The sequence below is a fragment of the Nerophis ophidion genome, linkage group LG05 (assembly GCF_033978795.1).
Source record: "Nerophis ophidion isolate RoL-2023_Sa linkage group LG05, RoL_Noph_v1.0, whole genome shotgun sequence".
NCBI lineage: Eukaryota > Metazoa > Chordata > Actinopteri > Syngnathiformes > Syngnathidae > Nerophis > Nerophis ophidion.
The window spans coordinates 41612278-41626311 of NC_084615.1; the positions used below are offsets into that span (position 1 = coordinate 41612278).

Here is a 14034-nt window from a genome sequence, read left to right on the forward strand (position 1 = left end):
TCCTCGCCACGCTTGCGGGTTGTAAGCGTGGGGCCGGGTCCGAAGCTGCCGTTGCATTGGCCGCCTCCCCTGCAAGTGATAAGTGAACAAAAAATAAACAAGGTCACCTCTCTGCTGTAAATGCAAGAAGACTAGAAGAGCACCTTGTGGTTTTGTGCAGAGGTTCCAGGTGTGGTATTATCTTCATCCACCTCTTCCCCATCCTCATCCTACATGGAGAAGACATTTTCGTTTCATCTCAACCTTCTTTTAAGGCTCACTAACTTGACTTGTAAAATAATAGAAGTGTCCACATCATCCTCATAATTGACAGAAATGCTTCAAACATGAAACTACAGATTACATCGTTTTCATGTGTGACCTCAAGGTTACTTTTAAATGTTCCTGGAACAGACCTCGTCTTCGGAGTCAGAGAAGGTGGCCTTCTTCATGCTTTTGTAGAGTGGCATAAGGTCTGTCAAACTTTGGTCCCTGAGCAAGACAAAAAAACATGTTAGGTACGTTTAATGGGTATAGAACTTGCTTTTTTTTTTTTATTTAAAAAAAAGGCACATCAGCAGTTAGCGTGATAGCATTAGGGGCTAAACAAAACATTTATTTTAATGTAATGTTTTGTAATGACTAATTATATTGATTAAAAATTTGTCTTAGGAATTTGTCTGACGTTCAAGCGTGTGACTCTCCGCTGTCTCATGCACAAGTACATACAGGCAGCATGTGCACATACACAAAAGCAGTCTAAGAGAAGACAGGAACAATTCACAATCTTGTTGTTATGAAAGAAAATACTGTACATTCATTGATAGCCAACATTAGTAGCTAAACTGCCAAATTTGCATCACTGTGTGTGCATGTGTGTTACTGTAAGTACAGGCATAGATTACATCATTACGTGCTAAAAGCCAAAAGAGGGCGGTGTAAACCTTAAATCACTTTGGAAAGTTAGCAACCTCTAGGTATCCGCGCAAACAGCTCCTCTGAATGTAATCTCTCACCATGGATGTTTTTTGTTTTATTTTAGCAAACAGAACACTAACAAATAGTGATGTTGGTCACTAACAATTATGTACAGTGGTACAATTTTTTGTACGCCCAACTTTTGTGTGAACCAGTGTTTGATTAACATTTTTTATCTAAAATCTTGTCCTGCTTTATGTACTGTCTCAATTGTACGGCCAAATATTGCATGTAACAAACTAGTCAAATGATGTCAAGAAGGTGAGAAACACTATTAAATTCAAGACAAAACTAGCCCTCCCTCATCGACGTTTTCGCTCACATGCTTCTTTAATTTAGTCATGTTAAATGTTCATTCAGCATTTACTGTATATTATTTCACATTGTATTCTGCATGTAAAACTACAATTATTCTGTATAAATTGTTTTTGTGTTGATATTTTTGGTGGTCTGTTTTGGATTAATTGGGCATAACTTTTTCGTCGTGACTTTCTTTTTAGTCTGTCTCAAATTTGGAACGGATTAACAAAAAACAGGTACTCCGGCTTCCTCCCACTTCCAAAGACATGCACCTGGGGATAGGTTGATTGGCAACACTAAATTGGCCCTAGTGTGTGAATGTGAGTCTGAATGTTGTCTGTCTATCTGTGTTGGCCCTGCGATGAGGTGGCGACTTGTCCAGGGTGTACCCTGCCTTCCGCCCGATTGTAGCTGAGATAGGCGCCAGCGCCCCCCGCGACCCCGAAAGGGAATAAGCGGTAGAAAATGGATGGATGGAAGTTACAACTGATTTTCTTTCAAGTTTGTATTTTATATTGAATGCACAACAGTAATTCAATGGCTACAGATGTCTCATTATCGTTGTAGTGTTGAATTTGGGGTAATTTTCGGAGTTTGTCATTCGAACAGTTTAGTTAATTCACCTATGGGGTAGTTTTGACAGAGCCCTACAAATTCTGCCCAGCAACAAGTTGCCGTAAAAACATGTGAAGAACGAAGATAAGGTTGTTATTCATGCTAAATTGTAAATCGGGTTTTTAAAAAAGCACATCAGGACAAGTACTTCAGTTTTGGTATGGAGGTCCCCACCATTAGTTCTTATGAAGAGTTCCAATTGTAGAATACTAACTTAATGAACTGCAGCATGAGGTCAGAGACAAACTTGGCTGTGGTGACGATGAAGGACCCGGGTTCGTTAAATGTCTGGGCATTGTGCTCGATGTAACGGACCTCCCACATCAGAGACGACACTCGTCTGGGACAGTAAAACATATTTGGCTTAGTCTAGTGTGTTTATACTCTTGCCACACAAAGACACACTATCAGGTACCTGTAGAAGCGGTTGACAAGCCTTTGGCGTATGGTGCTGAGGTCAGTGACGTAGGCCACCACCGTGCAGTACGTGGGGTAAGCTTGCAGGTCCACAGGAAAAGCAAATGGCGCCGCAATGTCTGAAGATGACACATTTTTATAAGACAGATGCAAAATACAGGGGAATGGGGAATGATGACGACAAGATGACTGCTGCTCCTTCACGTATACTACAAAGCCAATAGAGGAGCCCCAAATGATATCTTGTAGTTATAACAAAATAATGTGTCTTAACTGTTCATCAAGATACGAGTGGTCCTATGATATCATGCGCTGACTTGTGTTACGAGAAGCAGTATCGTTTGCATGACACAGCCAGAATGAGGCGGTATGATGTCATACCCAGGGTGCAGAGCTGGTCGATGGCATTGATGACGCGCTCGCACTCCTCTGCGCGTGTGTGGCAGCCCCACTCACCATCTAGTGGCACGTACAGGAGCTCCCGATGCTCCTCCTCGGTGAGCGGGACACTCGTGCCCAACTCGTCTGGGAAGGAGGCTGAGGAATGACAGAAAAAAAAACACTTAATAGAACACACTAACTTGGAGTGCTTTGTCTATCACTTTTATTATCATGTTTAGGGACTCACCTTCATCAGGAATGAGCTCCATGTCCCACGGGCTCATCCTTTCGGTGTCTCCGTTATCCCAACTGGATAATAAAAGTTGATATTATCCATTTAAAAATGCTTAAACTTTTACATACCTATCATTTTTAGATTGTTTTATTTCAGTTACCAGACACTGTAGCAGAGAAACAGGCTGTCAGGGTACTGTAACTGATACGGTTCCTGACTCTCGATGGTCCCGAACCACCAAGCGTCGTCGATCACAGAGCGAAACCTGTCACCTGAATATTGGATTTGTCTCAGTGTTAAGTGCATCCCATTTACTGAAAAACACAGACCTACATACCTATACTCCACTGCCTCTTCCGGGCGTTGTCAAACTGTTGACGCAACACCAGGAAGTCAATGACATCAGGCATGTCATGGTACCTGCAAAACGTCCCCAAGAAAGATCAGGACGTGAAAGGAAAACAAGCAATTGGCAGAAGCAGGGGTCCTACTTTATAGAGAAGGATCCTCCGGTAAGTTTCCCGGTGTCCGGGTCAAGGAAGGCGAGCTTGAGGCAGCACAGCGTAGGTAAGCCTACCTCATACTTAATACCGACAATCTTCATCAGCTCTTGCTCCTGACAAACAAACAAAAAATTGTATATACCAGGAAGTTAGGGCTAAGTTTTTACAAGCACACAATGAGGACCGAGTCTAATTACAGATATAAGTCAGAACTTTACGCTACTTTATATTAGATATGGCAAGGGCGTAGGATGAATGCCCTACAACAAGGGGATAAAGAAAAATAAAGAGCTTATTGACTACGACATGGACTACAATTGTGGATGCCTGCAGTAGACTAGTGGAGATCCCAATTACACCCCAGCAGGAACCAGTGGGTTTTGCATAATGAGTCGAAACAAAACACCAGATAATGTCTCCCAATAGATGCCATTTTGTGGTCCTTATACGCCATAAAATTACCCGTGTGTTAAAGCACAAAACGTCTGACTACGGTAGCTGTATTGCGCCGCCAAACCATCAAACAGCGAGGCAAGTTGTACTAAAACATTTTGACAGATTTTTGAGCGGTCCGTGTAATTTTTTTTTTTTTCCTATGAAGCGTCAATGTCTCTCATGTGTGATTGCCATCTATTGGTCAAACTTATTGTACCATTTACTAAATAAATGAAGTTAAAAAGTTAAAGTACCAATGATTGCCACACACACACACTTAAGCACAACCAGAATTAATCATCGATGAAACACTAATAAAATGGATTGAGATATCTTTCACCTCTTTTTTCCTAAAGGTCGCTGTCGTGATTGATCTACATGACTAGTTTTTTAAAATGACGAGGGATTACCTACAAAGAAAAAAGTATCTTTACCCGCATCTCCATCTTATGCCAGGGTTGCTTTTTAGGGTTGATACTATAAATCTTCTTCTGTTTGGCCATCTCCACATAAGCCTCGTGGCCTTGGCGGAAGTAGTACAACTGCACAAACGACACAAACAGAGCATTAAAACTACACAAAATAAAATACAAGTGGTTAATGTTTACATATACCGCATAAGTAATATTCTGGAAGCAGTGGAAGGAAAATTCAATATTGCTTCATAAAGCAACCGATGCTTTAAAAACTCATATAACTCTATCCATTTGTAGTGCTCTGTTGACAATCTACACATACAGTATATGCTACCTGGGGGCCTTAAGGTTTTTGTTTTGTACATGAGAAGACTAGCGGTGGAGGAGAATAGTCGCCATGTACCTCATCTCCCATCTGGGGAATATAAGGACACCTGCGGGGGAGTAAGTCTGTGATCCAGGAGGAGGGGAGCCACTCTTCCAGGGTCAGTCCTTTCTCCTGAAGCTCCGCCCTCTAAGACACAACAAAACTATGTTAAAAAATATTGTGATAACTAGGGTTTTTTTTATTTAAATTACACACCTTTCTCTTCTCCTTTGGCTTCTTTTTTGGTGAGGAGCCGTCCTTGTCGGCTTTGTCTTTTTTCCGTTCCTTCTTGGGGTCCCTCTTCTTGTCGCTGTCCTCCTCGGAACTGCTACTCTTCTTCTTCACTTTTACGCTCTTCTTAGGCGGCTCAAGGTTGATTCCGGCGTCGGCCGTCCAGTCTGAATAATCGCTGGAGTAGTCGCTACGCGTACATCACAAAAACAGGGGGCGATAATGTCAATGTTTTGTGATGGCGCCCATGTCCTCATTTGCAAATGCTACTGTTCATGCTATTTGAGATGATAAATGTGTCCCACCTTGAACTGCTGTGATCATCTGGCCATGGCTCTTTTTCTACTTCGTCCTTTTCCTTCTCTTCCTCTGATGAATGTCCGTTTATCTGGCGCACCTCTGCACCTTCACCCTGTCAATGCATGCTTTTTGTGACACAGTTGTAAAAAATAACCTTCACCTAAAAAGTTTTCTTTGATTGCTGTTACTATAGTTATATGGTGGGCAGGAGTGAGTTGTTACAATCTGCAAGCATTAAGGCCAAATGGGGTTGTCACCCACTAAATCCAGCAGTTGAAGCTGTGGTGGGGAGAAAAAAGCGCTGCCTATTTTGCTACGGTACATTACTGCCACCTACAGGTGTTTCCCCCGTAATCAAACAAGCCTGATGACTATTCTAGCTTTATTTGGCCTTAAAGGAGGTCTATAATCTAATCGGCATCGATAGTATTGTTTACTGCTTTAAATTTATGTTACATCAGTTTATGAAAAAAAAATATGCATAACTATGTACCTCAGAGGTGCTCTCGTCATCGTCAGCAGCCTCTGCGCTCTGGCGGCTTGTCTCCTCCATGGCAGCCCGGGTCTGGTAACCATGGTTACCCTGACTCCGTCTCCCCTCGTCAGCTGCACACTCTGATGTGGGATTAGCCTGCGACCAAGAAAGCAATCTTAATATGTGCTTGTCCATTTTCACTTTTTTGTGGGCAATTCTTGCGCTCCGACTATTTAACTGGATAGAAGTTCTGTTCTTACTCTGTTCTCCTTAGGTAGAGAGTGGATTGTGCGTCTCCGGCGCTCCAACTGGTAAATATTAATCTCTTCCTCCCCTTTAGCCTCTCGCCAGTTGACCTGTCTCCTAAACAACCAACACCCAGAATCAGCGCGCGCATGTTGTTTACATTATGCACATTTAAGTGTAAGGGGAGTTTGTGTTTTTACCTGACAGAAGCGTCCTCCAGCTCGGGCACCAGCACCCTGCGGCTCCAGGCCACCAAGTCTCCCTCGGTGGCCATTTGGCTGCGGGGGGCGTTGCTATGCATTTGGCGGACACCTTCAATCTGCCCGCTGCGACGAAGGCCCACGTTGGGTGGAGAGTGGACTTCTGTTGGAGAACCAACCGACCCTGGACAGGTATAAAAATGACTGTGTTTAATACTAAATGTGCCATATGTAATAATTTCATGTCAAGTCATCATTAAATGGCCCTGATATGTCAAAACGCATTGATAAATGTTTTTTTTGAATACCTTTATAATTGATGTTAGTTCAGCTAGGATATGCTCATTTCAAAATTAGATTTACAGCCCCACAATCTTGTTTTGATGCCCTGCCCTCCACCGTTTGACCAATTAGAAAGTCTGTCAGTGTATCACATCCAGGTTGCCAGTTACGCACCGCCACTTTTGTCCAGCTACTGCCACTGGTAAAGTTAGTAACCTTAGTAAATCTAAAAGGTGTTGTTACGATTCTCAACTTATTCATGACAAAGCAAGGAACAAAAGGAGGTTTTGTATCGGGGATGCCTAGGAGACAATTGAAGGTGGAGAAATGTTTTTCTCTGACGCTAAGCTTGCTAATTTCCTCTTTGATAGGTAAGTAAGGCATTTACATTTTATTATTACTTGTATTAATGGAAATTGACATTTTGTATGTAAACTATATTGTACAATACAGTCTATGATATTATCTAACAAAGCTAGTATGTTCGTGCAAAGAAAGCTTAGTGTGACGGTGCTCAGCTCCTAGTGTAATGCTTAGCATGCTAGCCCGGTCAATGACACATTGACATTTAGGCTAACGAGGGATATATATGCCCTTTAGCTTATGTGTCGATGTGTCATCCAACTGACAGGGCAAAATATGTTTACGACAGATAAAACCTATGTTGAGGGCAGCACGGTGAAACAGGGGTTAGTGCAAGTGCCTCACAATAAGAAAGTTGTGAGTTCGATCTGGGGATCTTTCGGTGTGGAGTGTCCATTTTTTACCTGTGAGTGGGTGGGTTGCCTCCGGGTACTCCGGCTTCTTCCCACCTCTAAAGACATGCACCAGGGTATAGGTTGATTGGCAACCCTATATTGGCCCTAGTGTGTGAATGTTGTCTGTCTGTGCTGGCCCTGCAACGAGTTGGAGACTTGTCCAGGGTGTACACCGCGTTCCGCCCATATACAACTGAGAAAGGTTCCAGCACCCCCTCAACCCCAAAAAAGGGACAAGTATCCATCCATCCAAAAATGGATGGATGGATGGATGTATTGACATTGTAGTAGGCTATAGGATTAATGCGTAAGATGGTTTTTGTGTAACGTGGGTTGGCTCATAGAATTGGACTCTGCACTGAAAGATGGTGATGTGCGTACATGGAAGAGAATGCAGTGCATCAGGTTGGATGCAATATGGAGATAGGCTGAACGAAATGTAGCGGTAATTTTACTGTTGGCCTTGGCTTGCCATCAAAGTAGCCCTATGCGATGTATAATAGATTATTAAATATAATTATTTTGATGGTAGTCCGTGCGGTCAAACAACACAGTTTAGCAGGATAATGCTCACAATCTGTCCCGACTCACGACGAAAATATTGCTGCATAACTTTGTAAATAAATCAACATTAGTAAAATGTGGCATAATTACTTAGTAAAATTACTTAGTAAACCCTTTAGAAAGAAGCATAAACAAGAGAAACCTACAGCTTAGGGATCGTTAAATTGCCATTTGAAGTTCTTTGGAGTAGGATTCAGATTTGGCTGAGTATTTGGCAACCTCAGTCATGGGGAGTGGGAGAAAAAATGCAGTACCATTTCTGGCCACGTTACTACATATGGCTTCTTTAATAAAACAATGTTTTGTTTGTAAGGAGTTTCCAGTCAATAGTTTTAATCAAATACAGTGAAACCTCAATTAGCAAACACCACAATGTATGAACCGTTTGATTTACAAACCACAAACCAGCAGCACACCCATTGGGGGCGCGCTGATCATTTTCGGTGCTCAGTCAGCACAAAAGTATGGCCATTAGCTACTGTGCTAGTTGTGTGTTTTGTTGGTCTTATTATAGCACTTTTCCAGTTTTGCTAGCTCAATGAGAGTCCAAATTACGCAATGGACAAGCAAAGAGTGGTTTTAAACTTCCAGGAAGTATCCACAGCGTTGTCAGCAATGCCTTACCATAGGTCTGCAGGATTTTGACCAAAAACCTACCATATGTTTCCGACTATAAGTCGCAGTTTTTTTCATAGTTTGGCCGGGGGTGCAAATTATACTCAGGAGCGACTTATGTGTGAAATTATTAATACATTACCGTAAAATATCAAATAATATTATTTAGCTCATTCACGTAAGAGACTAGACGTATAAGATTTCATGGGATTTATCGATTAGGAGTGACAGATTGTTTGGTAAAAGTATAGCATGTTCGATATGTTATAGTTATTTGAATGACTCTTACCATAATATGTTATGTTAACATACCAGGCACCTCCTCAGTTGGTTATTTATGCGTCATATTACGTACACTTATTCAGCTGGTTGTTCACTATTCTTTATGTATTTTAAATTGCCTTTCAAATGTCTATTCTTGGTGTTGGGTTTCATCAAATAAATTTCCCCCAAAAATGCGATTTATATGCGTTTTTTTCCTTCTTTATTATGCATTTTCGGCAGGTGCGACTTATAATTTGGAGCGACTTATACTCCGAAAAATACGGTAATTGTGCTTTATCTCTCTCCAAAACTGCAATTACGATTCAATATTTTATATTTCGTATATGAAATTGCACAAAGTAAGATGTCTTTCTTCCTGTTGTGCAGCGAGAGAGCAAGGCTCAACAATTTTGATTGCCCAACATATCTGTCACTCAAACGGCGGAAAAAAAAACCCTCAGCCTCTTGCAGTTATTAACTAACCTGACTGTCGCCAGATCCTTGTACTTCGCTGAGCTCCACACAAGGATCTGGGCTCAAGGGCAATGCAAACTCCTTCAAGATAGCAAAAAATAATGAACCAATCAGGATCGCCGGGCGGGATTTCATAGATGTGACTATGTGCCGAAGCGACCGTTTGATTCAAATAAAAATGGCGGCACGCAGCGAGAAGTTGTGTGCTGACATTGATTCTGTTATTGCAAGTGTTTTGTCAAATCTATCGAATAATAATTATTCAAAAGATGAACAGAGAACTTTTCCCTTTGTTGTCATCCAATATGTCGGTTGTTTTGTTTTGGATTTCCTAGCATCGCTCTCATCAGCGTCACGGATTGATTTCGATGTGAGTGGTTGAAGTAGCACAACATTCAAGATAACGGACAAGTGGTTTATCCAATCACATACAATGATTTTTTTTTTTTTTTACAATATATACATCTATTGAGAAGTCCCAGATACTTGTGTGGAGCTCAGCGAACTACTAAGATCTGGCGAGAGTTAGGTTAGTTATTAACAGCACTAATTGAAACCTCGGTGGCAAGTAAATTTTGATTAATTGTGCAGCCTAACCTCACAATCTCTTTTGCTGAACAGCAAATAAATTAACCATCAAGGTAAAATGGATTTTTTATTTTTTTTTTATTCCTAATACTTCAAACTGTGATTGCTAGAGGGCTAGTGACTGTGTGTGTGCGTGTCACCAGGACAGCTAAAAACACAAACAGTTCAGTTAGTTGTTGTTTTGACTTTGTTATTAAACAGAAAGTTCATCTATCACCACTTTGTTATGTTTGCCGGACAGTTCTGCAGACTTCATGGCTGGCTCGCATCGTGGTCACTCCGTGATCACGTACGACCGCCAGACACTTCTGGATATGGACATATCAGGCTGTTTTGGACTGATAGACGCGGGCGTGCTAAACATGCTAACTAGCATGGGAATACGTCGACGGCTACATCCAGCGGCCTGTGAAGCAGGGGAGTCTAGTAGCAGCGGGGGCCGTCTACGGAGCAGACGCCAGCGGTGTGATCGGAAACGCGGATGTCGAGCGGGGCTAAAAACAAAGCAGAAGGCTAATCCCCACAGAACACCACTTCCCTCCACCCTGAAGACGGATTTAGATGAAAGATGCGAGACCACTGGTCTGGGTAAGGAGTCAGTTAAATTAGAACAAGTTTTTTCTGCTTTGAGTGTTTCAGAGTTGGACATGTGTTTTACTGAGGTGGCTAACTATGATGCGTGCAGTTTATCAAAGCAACAAACAAACAATCGGAAAATCCCTGTTACTGAGGAGACTAACCATGATGCGTGCAGTTTATCAAAGCAACAATCAAACAATCGGAACATTCTCGTCGTATCAATTCCTAGATATGGTCGTAATTATACTGAATGCACTGGGCATAATAAACACAACATTATTAATATTGCTACTACGGATAATTTGATCAAAAATTCCCTAAAACAGCCCACTACCTATATTATAGGTTTTTTAAACATAAGATCATTGTCTCCCAAAACGTTATTAGTTAATGATATCATCAGAGACAACAATCTTAACGTCATCGGTCTCAGTGAAACCTAGCTTAAACCAAACGACTTTTTTGCGCTAAATGAGGCATGTCCTCCTAACTTTACACATGCGCATATTGCCCATCCATCCATCCATCCAATTGCCCGTCCGCTTTAAAGGGGTGGGGGGGTCGCACTAATATACAACGAAAACTTTAACCTTAGTCCTAACATAAATAATAAATATAAATCGTTTGAGGTGCTTACTATGAGGTCTGTCACACCCCTGCCTCTACACCTGGCTGTTATCTACCGCCCCCCAGGGCCCTGTTCGGACTTTATCAATGAATTCTCAGAGTTCGTTGCTGATCTAGTGACACACGCCGATAATATAATCATAATGGGGGACTTTAATATCCATATGAATACCCCATCGGACCCACCGTGCGTAGCGCTCCAGACTATAATTGATAGCTGTGGTCTCACACAAATAATAAATGAACCCACGCATCGCAACGGTAATACGATAGACCTAGTGCTTGTCAGGGGTATCACCGCTTCCAAAGTTACAATACTCCCGTATACTAAAGTATTGTCCGATCATTACCTTATAAAATTCGAGGTTCAGACGCATGTTCGTCAAACTAATAATAATAATAACTGCTATAGCAGCCGCAACATTAATACGGCCACAACGACAACTCTTGCTGACCTACTGCCCTCGGTAATGGCACCATTCCCAAAGTATGTGGGCTCTATTGATAACCTCACTAACAACTTTAACGACGCCCTGCGCGAAACCATTGATAACATAGCACCGCTAAAGTTAAAAAAGGCTCCAAAAAAGCGCACCCCGTGGTTTACAGAAGAAACTAGAGCTCAGAAATTATTATGCAGAAAGCTGGAACGCAAATGGCGCACGACTAAACTCGAGGTGCACCATCAAGCGTTTAGTGATGGTTTAATAACTTATAAACGCATGCTTACCTTAGCTAAAGCTAATTATTACTCAAATCTCATCCACCGTAATAAAAACGATCCTAAATTTTTGTTTAGTACGGTAGCATCGCTAACCCAACAAGGGACTCCTTCCAGTAGCTCCACCCACTCAGCTGATGACTTTATGCAATTCTTTAGTAAGAAAATTGAAGTCATTAGAAAGGAGATTAAAGACAATGCGTCCCAGCTACAACGGGGTTCTATTAACACTGACACGATTGTATATACGGCGGATACTGCCCTCCAAAATAGTTTCTCTCGTTTTGAGGAAATAACATTAGAGGAATTGTTACAACGTGTAAATGGAATAAAACAAACAACATGTTTACTTGACCCCCTTCCTGGGAAACTGATCAAGGAGCTCTTTGTATTATTAGGTCCATCAGTGCTAAATATTATAAACTTATCACTTTCCTCGGGCACTGTTCCCCTAGCATTCAAAAAAGCGGTTATTCATCCTCTTCTTAAAAGACCTAACCTCGATCCTGACCTCATGGTAAACTACCGACCGGTGTCTCACCTTCCCTTTATTTCAAAAATCCTCGAAAAAATTGTTGCGGAGCAGTTAAATGAACACTTAGCGTCTAACAATCTATGTGAAACCTTTCAATCCGGTTTCAGGGCAAATCACTCGACGGAGACAGCCCTCGCAAAAATGACTAATGATCTATTGCTAACGATGGATTCTGATGCGTCATCTATGTTGCTGCTCCTCGATCTTAGCGCTGCTTTCGATACCGTCGATCATAATATTTTATTAGAACGTATCAAAACACGAATTGGTATGTCAGACTTAGCCCTGTCTTGGTTTAACTCTTATCTTACTGATAGGATGCAGTGTGTCTCCCATAACAATGTGACCTCGGACTACGTTAAGGTAACGTGTGGAGTTCCCCAGGGTTCGGTCCTTGGCCCTGCACTCTTCAGCATCTACATGCTGCCGCTAGGTGACATAATACGCAAATACGGTGTTAGCTTTCACTGTTATGCTGATGACACCCAACTCTACATGCCCCTAAAGCTGACCAACACGCCGGATTGTAGTCAGCTGGAGGCGTGTATTAATGAAATTAAACAATGGATGTCCGCTAACTTTTTGCAACTCAACGCCAAAAAAACGGAAATGCTGATTATCGGTCCTGCTAGACACCGAACTCTATTTAATAATACAACTCTAACATTTGACAACCAAACAATTAAACAAGGCGACACGGTAAAGAATCTGGGTATTATCTTCGACCCAACTCTCTCCTTCGAGGCACACATTAAAAGCGTTACTAAAACGGCCTTCTTTCATCTCCGTAATATCGCTAAAATTCGCTCCATTCTGTCCACTAAAGACGCTGAGATCATTATCCATGCGTTTGTTACGTCTCGTCTCGACTACTGTAACGTATTATTTTCGGGTCTCCCCATGTCTAGCATTAAAAGATTACAGTTGGTACAAAATGCGGCTGCTAGACTTTTGACAAGAACAAGAAAGTTTGATCACATTACAAGAAAGTTTGATCACATTACGCCTGTACTGGCTCACCTGCACTGGCTTCCTGTGCACTTAAGATGTGACTGTAAGGTTTTACTACTTACGTATAAAATACTACACGGTCTAGCTCCATCCTATCTTGCCGATTGTATTATACCATATGTCCCGGCAAGAAATCTGCGTTCAAAGGACTCCGGCTTGTTAGTGATTCCCAAAGCCCAAAAAAAGTCTGCGGGCTATAGAGCGTTTTCCGTTCGGGCTCCAGTACTCTGGAATGCCCTCCCGGTAACAGTTCGAGATGCCACCTCAGTAGAAGCATTTAAGTCTCACCTTAAAACTCATTTGTATACTGTAGCCTTTAAATAGACTCCCTTTTTAGACCAGTTGATCTGCTGTTTCTTTTCTTTTTCTTCTATGTCCCACTCTCCCCTGTGGAGGGGGTCCGGTCCGATCCGGTGGCCATGTACTGCTTGCCTGTGTATCGGCTGGGGACATCTCTGCGCTGCTGATCCGCCTCCGCTTGGGATGGTTTCCTGCTGGCTCCGCTGTGAACGGGACTCTCGCTGCTGAGTTGGATCCGCTTTGGACTGGACTCTCGCGACTGTGTTGGATCCATTGTGGATTGAACTTTCACAGTATCATGTTAGACCCGCTCGACATCCATTGCTTTCCTCCTCTCTAAGGTTCTCATAGTCATTATTGTCACCGACGTCCCACTGGGTGTGAGTTTTCCTTGCCCTTATGTGGGCCTACCGAGGATGTCGTGGTGGTTTGTGCAGCCCTTTGAGACACTAGTGATTTAGGGCTATATAAGTAAACATTGATTGATTGATTGATTGTTTGACATACAGTATTATATAGCGCTTTATTTGGTGTTCAAAGTATACAAACCTTTGCTAAAATATCCAATTTCTTTGAGGCTGGAACCCATTATTCATATTTAAATTGTTTCTTTGGTAGAAATTTGCTTCAATATACAA

At 42.0% G+C, this 14034-nt stretch overlaps 1 protein-coding gene across 2 annotated transcripts in view; it reads right to left on the reverse strand.

The window, feature by feature from the left end:
* The window catches only part of phip (pleckstrin homology domain interacting protein), a 44906-nt gene that overhangs the window by 2349 nt on the left and 28523 nt on the right, over positions 1–14034 (reverse strand). For both annotated transcript variants that reach the window (XM_061900973.1, XM_061900972.1), the window contains exons 20-36: positions 6079–6262; positions 5893–5995; positions 5651–5788; positions 5163–5269; positions 4843–5047; positions 4663–4773; positions 4278–4385; positions 3397–3521; positions 3243–3325; positions 3066–3177; positions 2918–2979; positions 2671–2826; positions 2288–2408; positions 2087–2212; positions 396–471; positions 144–209; positions 1–69 (exon numbers count right to left, since the gene is read on the reverse strand). The exon at positions 1–69 is cut by the window's left edge and continues 84 nt beyond it. In XM_061900973.1, the coding sequence (XP_061756957.1) occupies positions 1–69; positions 144–209; positions 396–471; positions 2087–2212; positions 2288–2408; positions 2671–2826; positions 2918–2979; positions 3066–3177; positions 3243–3325; positions 3397–3521; positions 4278–4385; positions 4663–4773; positions 4843–5047; positions 5163–5269; positions 5651–5788; positions 5893–5995; positions 6079–6262 (1952 nt within the window). The remainder of the gene's footprint in view (positions 70–143; positions 210–395; positions 472–2086; positions 2213–2287; positions 2409–2670; positions 2827–2917; positions 2980–3065; positions 3178–3242; positions 3326–3396; positions 3522–4277; positions 4386–4662; positions 4774–4842; positions 5048–5162; positions 5270–5650; positions 5789–5892; positions 5996–6078; positions 6263–14034) is intronic.